The sequence below is a fragment of the Mobula birostris genome, chromosome 4 (genome assembly GCF_030028105.1).
Source record: "Mobula birostris isolate sMobBir1 chromosome 4, sMobBir1.hap1, whole genome shotgun sequence".
NCBI lineage: Eukaryota > Metazoa > Chordata > Chondrichthyes > Myliobatiformes > Myliobatidae > Mobula > Mobula birostris.
Genome location: NC_092373.1, coordinates 92,597,662 through 92,615,704, shown reverse-complemented (window position 1 = coordinate 92,615,704; position 18,043 = coordinate 92,597,662). Strand labels below are relative to the sequence as shown.

Here is an 18,043-nt window from a genome sequence, read left to right as displayed (position 1 = left end):
AGCTTCCAGCCAGTCTCGTTGACTCAATGAGTGGGTGAATCTTCTTAGCGCTTGCAGCATTGCAGGGCTCAATGCAGCCCCCAGTAGTTGTGGATCAAGGGGAGAGGAATCACTGAAATGTTCTATTGCACTCAACAGAAGATTTCTGTAGTCCTGCAACAGCAAGCAATTCACCCCACCAGTGTCCCAAATGCTCATTTAAATGTACAGGGTGTCTATACAGTGGTATGCAAAAGTTTGGGCACCCCGGTCAAAATTTCTGTTACTGTGAATAGCTAAGCAAGTAAAAGATGACCTGATTTCCAAAAGGCATAAAGTTAAAGATGACACATTTCTTTAATGTTTTAAGTAAGATTACTTCTTTATTTCCATTTTTTACAGTGTCAAAATAACAAAAAAGGAAAAGGGCCCAAAGCAAAAGTTTGGGCACCCTGCATGGTCAGTACTTAGTAACACCCCCTTTGGCAAGTATCACAGCTTGTAAACGCCTTCTTTAGCCAGCTAAGAGTCCTTCAATTCTTGTTTGGGGGATTTTTGCCCATTCTTCCTTGCAAAAGTCTTCTAGTTCTGTGAGATTCTCGGGCCGTCTTGCATGCACTGCTCTCTTGAGGTCTATCCACAGATTTTCGATGATGTTTAGGTTGGGGGACTGTGAGGGCCATGGCAAAACCTTCAGCTTACGTCCCTTGAGGTAGTCCATTGTGGATTTTGAGGTGTGTTTAAGATCATTATCCTGTTGTACAAATGTTTGTAGAAGCCATTCTCTTTTCATCGTCAGCTTTTTTACAGACGGTGTGATGTTTACTTCCAGAATTTGCTGGTATTTAAATTGAATTCATTCTTCCCTCTACCAGTGAAATGTTCCCCGTGCCACTGGCTACAACACAAGCCCAAAGCATGATCGATCCACTCCCGTGCTTAACAGTTGGAGAGGTGTTCTTTTCATGAAATTCTGCATCCTTTTTTCTCCAAACATACCTCTGCTCATTGCGGCCAAAAAGTTCTATTTTAATTTCATCGGTCCACTGGACTTGTTTCCAAAATGCATCAGGCTTGTTTAGATGTTCCTTTGCAAACTTCTGATGCTGAATTTTGGCCACAATGAGCAAAGGTATGTTTGGAGAAAAAAGGGTGCAGAATTTCAAGAAAAGAACACCTCTCCAACTGTTAAGCACGGGGGTGGATCGATCATACTTTGGGCTTGTGTTGCAGCCAGTGGCGCAGGGAACATTTCACTGGTAGAGGGAAGAATGAATTCAATTAAATACCAGCAAATTCTGGAAGCAAACATCACACCGTCTATAAAAATGAAGATGAAAAGGGGATGGCTTCTACAACAGGATAATGATTCTAAACACACCTCAAAATCTGCAATGGACTACCTCAAGAGGCACAAGCTGAAGGTTTTGCCATGGCCCTCACAGTCCCCCGACCTAAACATCATCGAAAATCTGTCGATAGAACTCAAGAGCAGTGCATGGAAGATGGCCCGAGAATCTCACAGAACTAGAAGCCTTTTGCAAGGAAGAATGGGCAAAAATCCCCCAAACAAGAACTGAAAGACTCTTAGCTGGCTACAGAAAGCATTTACAAGCTGTGATACTTGCCAAAGAGGGTATTACTAAGTACTGACCATGCAGGGTGCCCAAACTTTTGCTTCAGGCCCTTTTCCTTTTTTGTTATTTTGAAACTGTAAAAGATGGAAATAAAGAAGTAATCTTACTTAAAACATTAAAGAAATGTGTCATCTTTAACTTTATGCCTTTTGGAAATCAGGTCATCTTTTACTTGCTCAGCTATTCACAGTAACAGAAATTTTGACCGGGGTGCCCGAACTTTTGCATGCCACTGTATAGTGGGTGTTCATAACATGGGGGAACTTGTACTGGTTTCTGGAAAGGAGCTTTACTTGGGTTGTGTCTATGAACAATGAAGAAAGGTATTTTATATGGATGCTGCCCATTACTGATCTTGGGTTTAGTTTATTGCCCAAAAGAGGAGTCAAGTCAGCTTGTTAATGATCTGTGGCTGTTACGATGAGTTAGGTGAAGCCAGAGGTGCTGTTCGAAATTGTATGGCTGCATGATCGTTGTGAGAAAGTAATTTAGAAGTTTTATCCTGATGGTGCTGAAGAAATATTCTTGCCTGCCACAGCCTGCCAAAAACTCTACCTTCCATGTGGGAGAAAACTAGGTATGGCAAGATGAAGCAGACTTCCTGTAGTTTAGGAATGCGATGATTATACAGCGGCTTTGTCTGATCCTGCCTGTAAGCAGAGCATTGTATTTATGATAGGGTTGCGCTGTGATGGTGCTGCATTTGGACAAGCTGCATAACCATGCCATGCATGTTCTTTCCCAGGTGGCAATCAAACAGATCAACCTGCAGAAACAACCAAAGAAAGAGCTGATCATCAATGAGATCTTGGTGATGAAAGAGCTGAAGAACAGCAACATTGTCAATTTCCTCGACAGGTAATAGAGAAAGAACAAGTTTGTTTGCACAATACCAGTTAGAATCTGCTTTATGCATTCCTCCATCCACCTCTACCTACAGTGAAACAATTCCTCTTTGAAATCTCTCAGCCATCACCTTGTGACTGCTAAGTGTATATTGTTGTCTTTATGATATTCCTCAGAAATGGGTTTGTAACCTGTGCTGGAAATATAATTGAGAAGCTGTATCTGCAGCACTCTTGCTGTTAATGGGCCATTGTTACAAACAACTGCTGCCTTTTTGTTCTAGCTACCTGGTGGGAGATGAGTTGTGTGTTGTCATGGAATATCTGGCTGGAGGTTCTCTGACCGATGTTGTTACCGAAACCTGTATGGATGAGGCACAGATTGCTGCTGTGTGCAGGGAGGTAAGTGTCAATACGAAGTTTCTTTCCAATTCTTCAGCATCTTTCTTATACTAATAGGAAAACTTGTGGTCATCGTAGTTAGAAAATAAGGGAGTGTCATTAAAATCTGAGGTGTGTCGGAATTTCTCCTATCAGAGGGTGGTAGATCTCTAGAATTCTTTACCCTGGGGCAATGTAGACCGTGGAGATCGTTAAAGAAAAGGTAGATGTATTTTTTTGAAAGATCGGGGTACTGAAGGCTATGGGAGCAGCCACATAAGCCTGTAGAGATCTCGATTGTGGCCACTTTGCATGGTTTCTATTTTTTTGTATAATTCATCACTTATAATTTAGCTACCCACAGGAGTGACTGCTGGCATAAGCTGCTTCATTTTCATTCATTTTCACCTGACTTCTACTGGTTTACAAAAATGCCTGTGGGTCAGCTGATTTCTGAAGCTGTATCACTGGAATTTCAGTGCTGTAACATGGGTTACCCTTGATTCCTTGTTTCAATTGAAAATACTGAATAAGCTGGCAATTTCTGATATTTTATTATTTATATACATATTATTGACACCTGCCTGGTGAATAATAGTGTGTTTACAGGATGGTGTAAATATGGCAGGGAAAATTCTGCCTTGTATATCTCTTTACATTTAGTTGATCTCTGCTTCTAAATAAGAAAAAAAATCACGTACTGTCAGCCATTTTTCAAAAATGTGCTTCTGATTTCTCTTATTTCCAATTGCATTTACCTGGTGTTCCCCAGGTCCACCTGCCTTTACCTCGTGTTCCTCACGTCCACCTGCATTTACCTAGTGTTCCCCAGGTCCACCTGACTTTACCTAGTGTTCCTCAGGTCCACCTGCATTTACCTGGTGTTCCCCAGGTCCACCTGCATTTACCTAGTGTTCCTCAGGTCCACCTGCATTTACCTAGTGTTCCTCAGGTCCACCTGCATTTACCTGGTGTTCCTCATGTCCACCTGCATTTACCTAGTGTTCCCCAGGTCCACTTGCCTTTACCTAGTGTTCCCCAGGTCCACCTGCATTTACCTAGTGTTCCCCAGGTCCACCTGCCTTTACCTAGTGTTCCTCAGGTCCACCTGCACTTACCTAGTGTTCCTCAGGTCCACCTGCATTTACGTGGTGTTCCCCAGATCCACATGCCTTTACCTAGTGTTTCTCACATCCACCTGCATTTACCTAGTGTTCCCCAGGTCCACCTGCCTTTACCTGGTGTTCCTCAGGTCCACCTGCCTTTACCTGGTGTTCCCCAGGTCCACCTGCCTTTACCTAGTGTTCCTCAGGTCCACCTGCCTTTACCTAGTGTTCCCAAGGTCCACCTGCCTTTACCTAATGTTCCCCAGGTCCACCTGCATTTACCCGGTGTTCCTCAGGTCCACCTGCATTTACCCGGTGTTCCTCAGGTCCACATGCCTTTACCCGGTGTTCCTCAGATCCACATGCCTTTACCCAGTGTTCCTCAGGTCCACCTGCATTTACCCGGTGTTCCTCAGGTCCACCTGCATTTACCCGGTGTTCTTCAGGTCCACCTGCATTTACCCGGTGTTCTTCAGGTCCACCTGCATTTACCTAGTGTTTATCAGGTCCACCTGCCTTTACCTAGTGTTCCCCACGTCCACCTGCCTTTACCTAGTGTTCCTCAGGTCCACCTGCATTTACCTAGTGTTCCCCACGTCCACCTGCCTTTACCTAGTGTTCCTCAGGTCCACCTGCATTTACCTAGTGTTCCTCAGGTCCACCTGCCTTTACCTAGTGTTCCCCACGTCCACCTGCCTTTACCTAGTGTTCCTCAGGTCCACCTGCATTTACCTAGTGTTCCCCACGTCCACCTGCCTTTACCTAGTGTTCCCCAGGTCCACCTGCATTTACCTAGTGTTCCTCAGGTCCACCTGTATTTACCTAGTGTTCCCCACGTCCACCTGCCTTTACCTGGTGTTCCGCAGGTCCACCTGTCTTTACCTGGTGTTCCCCAGGTCCACCTGCATTTACCTGGTGTTCCCCAGGTCCACCTGCCTTTACCTAGTGTTCCCCAGGTCCACCTGCAGTTATATGGAAGAGAAAGGAGATGGGTTACTTTTAAAGGTGAAAGCAGCAAAAGAAAAACAGGCCCTTTGACCAAATGTACCTAATTCAATCATCAACTACACATCTACACTAATCCCGTTAACCAGTTCTAGGTCTGAAGCCATTTCAGCCTTGGCAATGTCAAGTGCCCATCTATTTACTACTAAAGTGTAGTGAAGGTGCCCACTTCCGCCATTCAGGCAGCAGGTTCCAAATTCCAGTCACCCTCTGGGTTAAAAACAAAATTATATCCCATTCCTTCAAAGTTTTTGTTGCCTACCCTCAACCTATGCTCGTTAACACTTTTTGCCTCTTTTACAGTGAAAACTTTTCTGTTATTTACCCTGTCTTTGCTTCTGAGAATTCTGTACACTTCAACCAGATCCCCCAGATCCTGTGGTCCAGGAAAAACAAGCCCAGCCTGCCCAGTCTCTCCACAAAACTGAAGCACTATAATGAAAGAATAAATCTGTGCATCAGGGTATCTCATTCACAGTCTTTGTTTTGAGATTCCCAGCACTGGAACTTATTAAATACAAAACAGTGCCCGATCTTCCCTTTCTTTCTGTTTAGTGCCTACAAGCATTGGAGTTCCTTCATGCGAACCAGGTCATACATCGAGACATCAAGAGTGATAACGTGTTGCTGGGAATGGATGGATCTGTGAAACTCAGTAAGTAACAGTTTGATTCCCATCATACTGAAGCACTCCTCCTTACCATTAGTGAAAGGCTGCGTTTCATTAGGCTTAGATCTGGGAATTGAAAAGGAATTCGAAAGAATCAAAACTACAGATGCTGAAAATCTGGGGGGAGAAATGCAGTACTGGTAATGCTCAGGTTAGGCAGCAAATGTACATGAGAGAGGAGCTGGCCTAAGTTGATTGATAAGAGAATACTACCAGGGTTGACAGCAGAGCAGGAATGGCTGGAGTTTCTAAGAGCAATTCAGAAGGCGCTGAATACATACAGTGGCATGCAAAAGCTTGGGCACCCCTGGTCAAAATTTCTGTTACTGTGAATAGTTAAGTGAGTAGAAAATGAACTGATCTCCAAAAATCATAAAGTTAAAGATGAAATATTCTTTTCAACATTTTAAGCAAGATTAGTGTATTATTTTTGTTTTGTACAATTTTAGAGTGGAAAAAAAGGATAGGAGCACCACGCAAAAGTTTGGGCACCCCAAGAGATTTGAGCTCTCAGATAACTTTTACCAAGGTCTCTGACCTTAATTAGCTTGTTGGGGCTATGGCTTGTTCACAGTCATCATTAGGAAAGGCCAGGTGATGCAAACTTCAAGCTTTATAAATACCCTGATTCCTCAAAACTTGTCCCAACAATCAGCAGCTGCCTAGCACTCTGAAAATTAAAATAAATGATGCCCACAAAGCAGGAGAAGGCTATAAGAAGATAGCAAAGCATTTTCAGGTAGCCATTTCCTTAGTTCGTAATGTAATTAAGAAATGGCAGTTAACGGGAACGGTGGAGATAAAGTTGAGGTCTGGAAGGCCAAGAAAACTTTCTGAGAGAACTGCTCGTAGGATTGCTAGAAAGGCAAATCAAAACCCCTGTTTGACTGCAAAAGACCTTCAGGAAGATTTAGCAGACTCTGGAGTGGTGACACCTGCACAAATAGGACCTCCATGGAAGAGTCATCAGAAGAAAACCTTTCCTGCATCCTCACTACAAAATTCAGTGTCAGAAGTTTGCAAAGGAACATCTAAACAAGCCTGATGCATTTTGGAAACAAGTCCAGTGGACTGATGGAGTTAAAATAGAACTTTTTGGCCGCAATGAGCAAAGGTATGTTTGGAGAAAAAAGGGTGCAGAATTTCATGAAAAGAACACCTCTCCAACTGTCAAGCATGGGGGTGGATCGATCATGATTTGGGCTTGTGCTGCAGCCAGTGGCACAGGGAACATTTCATTGGTAGAGGGAAGAATGAATTCAATTAAATACCAGCAAATTCTGGAAGCAAACATCACACCGTCTATAAAAATGAAGATGAAAAGGGGATGGCTTCTACAACAGGATAATGATTCTAAACACACCTCAAAATCTGCAATGGACTACCTCAAGAGGCACAAGCTGAAGGTTTTGCCATGGCCCTCACAGTCCCCTGACCTAAACATCATCGAAAATCTGTGGATAGAACTCAAAAGAGCAGTGCATGGAAGATGGCCCAAGAATCTCACAGAACTAGAAGCCTTTTGCAAGGAAGAATGGGCAAAAATCCCCAAACAAGAATTGAAAGACTCTTAGCTGGCTACAGAAAGCGTTTACAAGCTGTGATACTTGTCAAAGGGGGTGTTACTAAGTACTGACCATGCAGGGTGCCCAAACATTTGCTTTGGGCCTTTTTCCTTTTTTGTTATTTTGAAACTGTAAAAGATGGAAATAAAATAGTAATCTTGCTTTAAATATTAAAGAAATGTGTCATCTTTAACCTTATGCCTTTTGGAAATCAGGTCATCTTTTACTTGCTTAGCTATTCACAGTAACAGAAAATTTGACCAGGGGTGCCCAAACTTTTACATACCACTGTAAGTGCCAAAAAAGTAGTATTCTAAAGGCAGAATGATCCAACTGTGTGTGACAAAAAGATGTCAAAGCTAACATAAAAGCAAAAAAAAAGGACATATAATAGACCAAAAATTAGTTAGAGGATGAGAAAGCTTTTAAAAACCAACAGAAGGCATCTAAAAAAGCCATGAAGAGAGAAAAGTTGAAATATGAAGGTAAGCTTTCCAATATCAAAGAGGGTACCAGAAGTTTTTTTGGATATACAAAGAGTAAAAGAGGCAAGAGTGGATATCGAACCGCTGGAAAATGACTCTGCAGGGATAGTAGTGGGGGACAAGGAAATGCCAGATGAGCTGAGTAAGTATCTTGTATCAGTCTTCACTGTCGAGTACACTAGCAGTATCCCTGAAGTTTAAGAGTATGAGAATGCAATTGCTATTACTAGAGAGATGGTGCTTAGGAAGCTGAAAGATCTGAAGGTAGATGGTGGACTACATCCCAGGGTACTAACAAAACTTAACTGAAGAGATTGTGGAGGCACTAGTAATGATCTTTAAAGAATCACTATATTCTGGCATGGTCCCAGAGGACTGGAAGCTTGCAAATGTCACTCCACTCTTCAACAAGGAGTTTGGCAGAAGGAAGAAAATTATAGGCTAGTTAGCCTGACCTCAGTGATTGGGAAGATATTCACAGCTGAACAGGTGAGAAGACAGCTGAAACGTCTCTACCCAAGCAAGGCTGTAGGACCGGATGGTGCCAATACCAGGGTGCTCAAAGCCTGTGCCCCTCAGCTATCTGGAGTACTTCGCCATGTCTTCAACCTGAGCCTGAGGCTCCGGAGGGTTCCTGTACTGTGGAAGACATCCTGCCTCGTCCCTATGCCAAAGACGCCGCGCCCCAGCGGCCTCAATGACTACAGACCAGTGGCATTGACCTCCCACATCATGAAGACCCTGGAGAGACTTGTTCTGGAGCTGCTCCGGCCTATGGTCAGGCCACACTTAGATCCCCTCCAGTTCGCCTACCAGTCCCAACTAGGAGTTGAGGATGCCATCGTCTACCTGCTGAACCGTGTCTACGCCCACCTGGACAAGCCAGCGAGCACTGTGAGGGTCATGTTTTTTGATTTCTCCAGTGCGTTCAACACCATCTGCCTTGCTCTGCTGGGGGAGAAGCTGACAGCGATGCAGTTGGATGCTTCCCTGGTGTCATGGATTCTTGATTACCTGACTGTCTTGTCTCCCTTTCTCTTCACCATTTACACCTCGGACTTCAACTACTGCACAGAGTCTTGTCATCTTCAGAAGTTTTCGGCTGACTCTTCCATAGTTGGATGCATCAGCAAGGGAGATGAGGCTAAGTACAGGGCTACGGTAGGAAACTTTGTCATGTGGTGTGAGCAGAATTATCTGCAGCTTAATGTGAAAAAGACTAAGGAGCTGGTGGTAGACCTGAGGAGAGCTAAGGTACTGGTGACCCCTGTTTCCATCCAGGGGGTCAGTGTGGACATGGTGGAGGATTACAAATACCTGGGGATACGAATTGACGATAAACTGGACTGGTCAAAGAATACTGAGGCTGTCTACAAGAAGGGTCAGAGCCGTCTCTATTTCCTGAGGAGACTGAGGTCCTTTAACATCTGCCGGGTGATGCTGAGGATGTTCTACGAGTCTGTGGTGGCCAGTGCTAGCATGTTTGCTGTTGTGTGCTGGGGCAGCAGGCTGAGGGTAGCAGACACCAACAGAATCAACAAACTCATTCGTAAGGCCAGTGATGTTGTGGGGATGGAACTGGACTCTCTGACGGTGGTGTCTGAAAAGAGGATGCTGTCCAAGTTGCATGCCATCTTGGTCAATGTTTCCCATCCACTACATAATGTACTGAGTGGGCACAGGAGTACATTCAGCCAGAGACTCATTCCACCGCGATGCAACACAGAGCGTCACAGGAAGTCATTCCCGCCTGTGGCCATCAAACTTTACAACTCCTCCCTTGGAGGGTCAGACACCCTGAGCCAATAGGCTGGTCCAGGACTTATTTCATAATTTACTGGCATAATTTACATATTACTATTTAACTATTTATGGTTCTGCTACTATTTATTATTTATGGTGCAACTGTAACGAAAACCAATTTCCGCCGGGATCAATAAAGTATGACTATGACTATTGGAGTTGATTGTTAAGGATGAGGTTTCGGGGTACTTGGAGACACATAATAAAATAGGCCAATGTCAACATGGTTTCCCTACAGAAAAATCTTACCTGACAAATCAGTTGGGATTCTTTGAGGAAGTAACAAGCAGGATAGACAAAGGTGTCAGTGGAAGTTGTGTACTTGGATTTTCAGAAGGCCTTTGACAAGGTGTCACACATGACGCAGCCATGGTTTTACAGGAAAGGTATTAGGATAGTTAGAGTATTGGCTGATTGGCAGGAGGCACAACAGTATTGTGAGCAGTTTGGAGCCCTTTATGTAAGAAAGGATGTGCTGACATTAGCGAGGGTTAGAAGGAGGTTCACGAAAATGATTCCCTAATGAAAGGTTTATCATTTGAGGGCTCTGTGCTTGTACTCACTGGAATTTAGAAGAATGCAGGGTGATCTCATTGAAACCTATCAAATGTTGAAAAGCCTGTTTCCTATAGTGTGGGAGTCAAGAACCAGGGAGCACAACCTCCGAATAATGGTACATCTATTTAAAATGGAGATGAGGAACAACTTTAGCCAGCGAGTGGTGAATCTGGAATTCTTTGCCACAGACGGCTGTGGAGGCCAGGTCATTGGGTATATTTAAGGTGGAGGTTGATGGGTTCTTGATTAGTCAGGGCATGAAAGGTGATGGGAAGAAGGCAGGAGAGTGGGGTTGAGAAGGAAATGGTGGAGCAGACTCAATGGGCAGAATGATCTATTTCTGCTCCTCTGTCTTTTGGTCTTGTGTACAAAGAGAAACTTAATATTTCAGGTTGAATTCCCTTCATCAAAACGTGTTATACATAAAACTTAAATGTAGTCTTGATATTATGTTACCGTTTTAACATTCTCAATTTGACTGATTTTCCAATGTTAAGGTTTCTTGGCTGAATAAAGATTGATGCTAATAACTGTGGAGACTAGGATTATGGCAAATTGCACATATTGTTGAAGTTGCACAATCCTTTCAACGCAGATCAGCATTCTGTGTGTTGGCTAGTACAAGAATAAGATGTTACATTTTCTCTACATGTTACAAGGGGTGTTCTTTCTACAAACTACAACAGCAATTCAATCATGTTTCTCACTGAAGGAATAATATTCTGAAATCTGCTAATGACTTAAAAAAAACTCCCTTGTTTGTGTTTACTTGTTATCCCGGTAAAATATTTTAACATTAATTGTTTTGTTCTATTTGTGCCCATAAAGCCGATTTTGGCTTCTGTGCCCAGATTACACCAGAGCAGAGCAAACGCAGCACCATGGTAGGAACCCCTTACTGGATGGCACCAGAGGTGGTAACAAGAAAAGCTTACGGTCCCAAAGTTGATATCTGGTCGCTGGGAATCATGGCAATTGAAATGGTGGAAGGAGAACCTCCTTATCTAAATGAGAATCCACTGAGGGTGAGTCTACTTTCACTGGTGGTCTTGTATATGAAGACTTGAAGTATATTGTGATTCCCACTGCTGAAGATAGAACGTGGAGATTTTAATGCATTCGTTTTTTATATTATGAAGACTTTCTCTGTCCCCTTCAAAGTATGTGGTTTAATATTTATTTATCAAGCATGGGATGATAATTGTGTGGAATGGACCTCACTGCAGATAGTGGAGACAAATGATTTGATAAAGATTGGAAGAATGAAAGTCACTGGGGAGGTGGGAGGGAGACAAGAGGTTTCATTGTTTGACTCAGCCAAAAGATCACAGAATCCTGTCTGATTTTGTATTTCCTCTCTTTCTATTGCCTCTTCTATTTTCGTGGAAACAGGCCACTCACTATCTCTGCCAACCAGTTGGCACCCATCTGTATTAATCACATCTACCAATATTAGCCCATAGCCTTCTACGCCTCAGTAATTTTAGACACTTCAGTGCTGCCAGCAACTCTGCTTTCACCATTCTGTCTGTCAATGCATTCCAGGTACCTGTCACTCTCTAGGTGGAAAAGATCCCCCTCTGATACTACCCCCCCCCCTTAATTTCTAACCCTTGGTACAGTTCTCCTTTAGGAAAAAGGAAATTAAGAAGGCTAACTTGGCTGCAGGTACAATTGAAATGCAAAGCCCTAAGACCACCCCCTCCCTGTAACTCCTGACTCTCTTACTGGTAAATGTACAGTCTCTGAAAAATAAAATTGAGGATCTTGGAGCAAGGTTGCATTATCAAAGGGACATCAGGGACTGCTCTATACTTTGCTTCACAGAGTCATGGCATGTCATTTTGGACGCAGCGCTGCAGCCCAAGGGCTTCACCATTCAGAGCAAAGACAGGACAGCTGAGTCTTTTAAAGGTAGAATGGACAGGGTATAGTTCATGGTGATCCACCTGTGTGGCAACTCTGACTCGATCCTGCACATCCAACCTACAACATCTAGGTGCACATTCCTCCTTTGGCCAATGTCAGGCAGGTACTGGGGGAGCTGAGCTCTGTGTTCAGCAGTCACGAAGCAGCACACGCTGATACCTTCCTTATCATTGTGGGGGATTTCAACCAGCCAGCTTGAAGAATTCTCTAAACAACTACCACCAACATATTACTTGTGGAACCAGAAGAGCCAACACACTTGACCATTTTTACACCACCAAGAACGCTTGCTGTGCCATCCCATGTCTGCACTTTGGAAAGTCCAATCACCTTTTAAAACTGAAAAAACAATTTCAAGTGAAGTTAGGGACAGAATCAGATGCACATGAGTTCTGGCAGGCTTTACAGGCCATTACTTCCCACAACCCGAAACCTAACATTGTGAGCGGCTATGGTATTTCACTTCCAGAAGAGCTCAGTGCCTTTTACGCATGCTTTTGAGAGGGATAATAAAACTACACCTGTGCGATTCCCTGCAGCATCTGGTGACCACGTGATATCTGTTTTGGAGGCTGATGTCAGAACACCTTTCAGGAGGGTGAACCTTTGCAAGGCTTCAGGCTCTGATGGTGTACCTGACATGGCTGTGATAACCTGTGCCAGCCAATGGGCAGGAGCATTCAAGGCCCAAGAAGAGCAGGATGAGCTGCCTCAATGGCTATCGCCCAGTTGGACTCACATCTGCTGTGATGAGGTGCTGTGAGAGGTTGGACATGACTAGGATTAACTCCTGCCTAAGCAAGGAGCTGGACCTGCTGCAACTTGCCTGTTGTCACAATAGGTCTATAGCCGATACAATCTCACTGGCTTTCCACTCAGTCTTCGGGCACCTAGACTGCAGCAATAACTATGTTAGGCTGCTGTTTATTCATTACAGCTCAGCGTTCAACACCATCAAACCCTCAGTACTAATCAACAAGCTTTTCTCATTGCTGCCATCAGGGAGGAGATACAGGAGCCTGAAGACACAGACTCAATGTTTTAGGAACGGCTTCTTCCCCTTTGCCATCAGATTTCCAAATGGATAATGAACCCATGAACACTACCTCACTTTTTTTTCAGTTTTTCTCTCTTGCACTATACTTTGTTATGCTTTGCAATGTACTGCTGATGCAAAACAACACATTTCACAACATATGCCAGTGATATTGAACATAATTCTGATTAGGGCCCATTGTAAAGATCAGTAACTTTAAATCCATGTAATCAGAATGCAAAGCTAATATCAAAGTTCAAACTAAACTTGTTCTCAAAGTACATATATGTCACCATATACAACCCTGAGATTTATTTTCTAGTGAGCACACTCAATAAATCTATAATGGAATAATAACCATAATAGAATCAATGAAAGACTGCACTTTGTTCAACCAATGTGCAAAAGGCAACAAACTGTGCAAATACAAAAAGGAAATAATAAATAAATAAACTATAAATATCAAGGACATGAGATGAGGAGCCTTTGAAAGTGAGTCCATAGGTTGTGGGAACATTTCAGTGATGGAGCAAGTGAAGTTATCCCCTTTGGTTCAAGAGTCTGATGGTTGAGGGGTAATAACTGTCCCTGAACCTGGTGGTGTGAGTCCTGAGGCTCCTGTACCACGTTCCTGATGGGAGCAGTGGGAAGAGAGCATGTCCTGGATGGTGGGGGTCCCTGATGATTGATGCAGCTTTCCAGCGAGAGCACTCCTTGTAGATGTGCTCAATGGTGGGGAAGGCTATATCCATGATGGACTGGGCCATATCCACTAATTTTTGTAGGATTTTCAGTTCCAAGGCATTGGTGTTTCCATACCAGGTTGTGATGCAGCCAGTCAATATACTGTCCACCACACACCTATAGAAGTTTTCAGAGTTTTAAGTGTCATGCTGAATCTTTGTAAACTCCTAAGGAAGGAGAGGCGTACCGTGCTTTCTCCATAATTGCACATGTGCTGGGCCCAGGACACCTCCTCAAAAATGATTATTTGAAGTTGCTGACCCTCTCCACCTCTGATGAGGGCTGGTTCATGGACCTCTGGTTTCCTCCTCTTGAAGTCAATAATCAACTCCTTGGTCTTGTTGACATTGCGTAAGAGGTTGTTATGGCACCACTCAGCCAGCAACAGTGATAATGGTACAGTCTGACCAAAACAACACACCAGTATCCGATCCTTGCCTCGGCCCTAGTCTTAACTCAGAGCTGACCAATGCCTTCAGAAGCGGCTCAGCAATCCAGTCAGATCAAAGGTCAGACACAAGCAATTGAATGCTAGTTTAGGCAGCAAATTCAAATCCTACAAATGAAGAATAAGTAATTTAAATGACGATCATCAATTGGAATTGATTTATTTTTGTCACATGTACCAAGGTAAAAACTTTGTTATGCGTGCCATCCATACATATCATTTCAAAACATAAGTACTACAAGGGAAATACAAAGATGCAGAATAGTGTTACAGTTACAGAGAAAGTGCCGTGTAGGGAGGCAGTGAGATGCATGGGCCATGACAAGGGTAGATTGTGAAGGAAAGGACTCATCTTCAACGTACAGGAGGTCCGTTTGAGAACCTAAAAGTGGCAGAGAAGCTGTCCTTGAGCCTGGCGGTGTGTGTTTTCAAGCTCTGTTCCTAAGATCCCCAGCTTTTCTCATTGTATCTGGTGAGACTTGTGTTCAATAAGGCATTTATGGCAGGTGGTTTTCTCGCACATTGACAGGTTCACAATCATTTGGGGAATATTAATTAAATGAAGCTTTTTGTAGTTCCTCTGACCTAGTTGAGATCTTTGCTAGAAACGAGGAGGAGGCAAGCAGGGTTCCATCTGGTCTAGCAACATTTCATTTATCTGTATACATTGTAGGCCTTGTACCTCATCGCCACCAATGGGACTCCAGAGCTTCAGAATCCAGAGAAGCTCTCTGGAATCTTCCGTGATTTTCTGAACCGCTGCTTGGAGATGGATGTAGAGAAACGGGGCTCTGGGAAAGAACTACTGCAGGTATTGATCCTATTTTAATTTGAAATTTCTAGCCAGTATCAATCTCTCCAAATGCTTGCTTTTTGTATGTAAATTCCCATTGATAGGTGTCCACATCCAAACAGATCTTTATTTATATGCATGTGTGCAAATTCTGCCATCATTCAGTGTTACCATTATTCATGAAGGATCTCTACGACTTCCACTAATATATTAGAATTTTGCTTTCCTCAAAATTAGAAAATTAATTCAGAGGAAACTGAACAACTGGATCCTTGGGAACTGCACTTACCTCCCCTTACACATTCTGCCCATCATCTTTCACCCCTTCTCAGTCCACCAGCCAACATGGGCTGCTGTCTCACCACTCCCCCCCAAACCCTTTCTTCTTTATGCTGGTCACCTCCCTTCTCCACTCAGTGCTGATGTAATTTCAACCTGAATCGCTGACAGTCCGCCCCCTCCACCTGTTCAATCCTGTATCGATGCTGCTGAACCGTTTCTCCAGCCGATTGCTGCTCCAGATTCCAACATCTACAGTCTTTTGCATCTTAGAGGCTTGGTAACTTCTCCCCTCCCTTAAGTTTAGCATACGTCGTTGTCCTTCCTGTCAACCTAGAAGCTGGTCACTACATTTAACTAGTACTGTGCTAACTGTCAGTATTTTTTTCAATGGTATCGAAGGGTCATCTTTCTTGCTTTGTTCTGCAGCATCCATTCCTGAAGCTGGCTAAGCCCTTATCCAGTTTGACGCCGCTAATTTTGGCTGCCAAAGACGCGATGAAAAGCAATCGTTAGCTCTCCTCAATGACTCCCTTCTGCCCCAGAGATTCGGAATCAAGTATTACGGTCTGCAACAAAATGCCAGAGCAGCTGGCAGGCCCCACTAAGGCATTACACGTGCCTACCACCAGCTAACCCACACAAGCAAGGTTGATGCTGCTTTGATATTTCCAAACAAAAAGTGGTCCCTCTTCCTTCCCTCTACGTTTCAATACTTGAATTGCAGATTGAAAGACAGATTAGCTGCCGCCTCTGTGGAATTTGGACTTCTCCCAGCATGCAGTTCGCTCTGCCAGTTGCTTGTCTCCTAAGGACATTACGTACTGTATTGGGTGAGCGGGGCTTTGGGATGTTCTGCTTAATGCCTTTTTATGTATATTATGTATCTTAGTGGCGATTTGCATTAGAATTCAGGAGAGAAGCTGTGTAGCTGTCTTTTTTTTAAAAGAAAAGTTTTTATTGTTTGTACTAACTTTCTGGAGTTCTGACTAGTCACCAGCACTGACTGTCGGGACCAAGTACCAGCTTCCTCCATGTTTGTGATCAGTGTGATGAAATTATTTTGATGTTAGTCACAAAATGCCTTGATGATTGGTGTGCACACTCGAAAGAGAGCTGTAGGAGTTAAATTTTTCTGTGGCTGTAATTGGGCAAATGTCGACGGATTCAAACTTGCAATAAGATGCTTGGCCCAAGTTATCCTAATATTGTTTTTGCAGTGGGACCTTCTCTGCATTGATGCCAGATTCCCCTCATCTTCATATTGCAGCCACAACAATGCATTAAATTATCTTAATGTTGGGTGCATTCATTGATGCTACACTGACTCCTAAGGCTTCTGCTGATGGAATGAGTTGAATGTTTAGTATTAGAACAGGTTAATTAGAATCTTCAAGCAGTATTCCCATCTGATGTACACAGGTGCTACATTGTCGATGGCACAGACCCAAATGCCTTTCAATGCCCCAAAGTCTTATTTATTTTCATTAAAAAGAAAATTGTTTTGATTTATTTTCACTGTTGTTTAAAAACTGCGATGTGTTTACAGTAACAGTGGTTAATGCATCAGGTTTCTGTAGAATGCGACCTCTGCATTTTCAGTCTTTTGCACTGCACCAACTATGTGCAGCCCCAGAGAGTGATGAGTGCAGTAACTGCATCCAGAGAACTCCTGATGTTCATACACTTCTCATTCTACACTGTATCCTTTGCAGATAACCCCTTCCCATGTGCATCTTCTAGCTTTGTTACTGCACTGCACCCAACCTCCATGGATACACTGTGAAAAAAATGCATCATTGCATTGCAAACTTACCACTGTGCATCGCTGCACAACGAAAACATTGCATCAAGCCGCACTCCATGCAGCACACTGCACATTTCATATGGTCCCACACAATGTACAACATCATACATTGTCTATAAGCAAAACAATCGTTGGGAATGTGAGATGGGACACATGGAGAGCAGAGTTCTCATGTCCTCTCACTGTTTGTGAAAGTAGTTACAATAAGATGTAGTCTCCAGGGAAGAGATGGGCCAATTCAGATAACCGGGGTTGTCCTTCTACCCTGACCTGCCTTTCAGAACTGTACAGAACCACAAGGCAGTGATGCGAAAGTTCAACCATTCAACACACTGTGACTGTGGCAAAATATCCAATGGATAGTACTCCACACACCTCACTGGTGGTTCTGATAAGAGTGTTGGTGAATTCTGTGGCTAAATTACTGCAGTATTAAAGGAGAAACTATAACAAAGAGATGAACACATCTATTAAAGTGCCTAACAGTAGAGTCTGATTTTACTGGGAATTTGGGGTTTTGGACTCTTTTCTAATTAATACTAAAACAAAATAAAATTTTTAGATAACACAAGTGTGTAACTTTCTGTTATTGTATTTAATCGTACTGATATTGAGAACATGGCTCACAGAAGTAAGGTCACTTATTGGACTTTATGAAGATGGGGCTAGTCATGAGAAGATCAGCTAAGTTGATGTGCATTATTGATTTAGTGCCCAGCTCTTCATCCTTGGAAAATTGCTCAAGCTGTGCCTGGTTAGTTGGCGGCAAACAGCAGTCTTGAGATCTTGCCGGAGATGTTCGATTGGGTTAAGGTGAGGATTCTTGACTGGGCCACTCAAGGACATTAATTTTTTTCGTTTGAAACCACTTCATGCTTGTTCTAATGGTGTGCTTTGGGTTGTTGTCCTGCTGAAAGACTAACTTCCTCCCCAGTTTAAGCTTTCTGGCAGAGAGTAGCAGGTTTTTATCCAG

At 43.3% G+C, this 18,043-nt stretch overlaps 1 protein-coding gene across 2 annotated transcripts in view; it reads left to right on the top strand.

Moving 5' to 3' along the window:
- The window catches only part of LOC140196479 (serine/threonine-protein kinase PAK 2-like), a 100,050-nt gene extending 82,409 nt beyond the window's left edge, over positions 1-17,641 (top strand). For both annotated transcript variants that reach the window (XM_072255757.1, XM_072255758.1), the window contains exons 10-15: positions 2,362-2,474; positions 2,746-2,863; positions 5,509-5,608; positions 10,863-11,059; positions 14,865-15,002; positions 15,693-17,641. In XM_072255757.1, coding sequence (XP_072111858.1) covers positions 2,362-2,474; positions 2,746-2,863; positions 5,509-5,608; positions 10,863-11,059; positions 14,865-15,002; positions 15,693-15,779 — 753 coding nt within the window. In that variant the 3' untranslated portion in view covers positions 15,780-17,641. The remainder of the gene's footprint in view (positions 1-2,361; positions 2,475-2,745; positions 2,864-5,508; positions 5,609-10,862; positions 11,060-14,864; positions 15,003-15,692) is intronic.
- Positions 17,642-18,043: the final 402 nt, after the last annotated feature.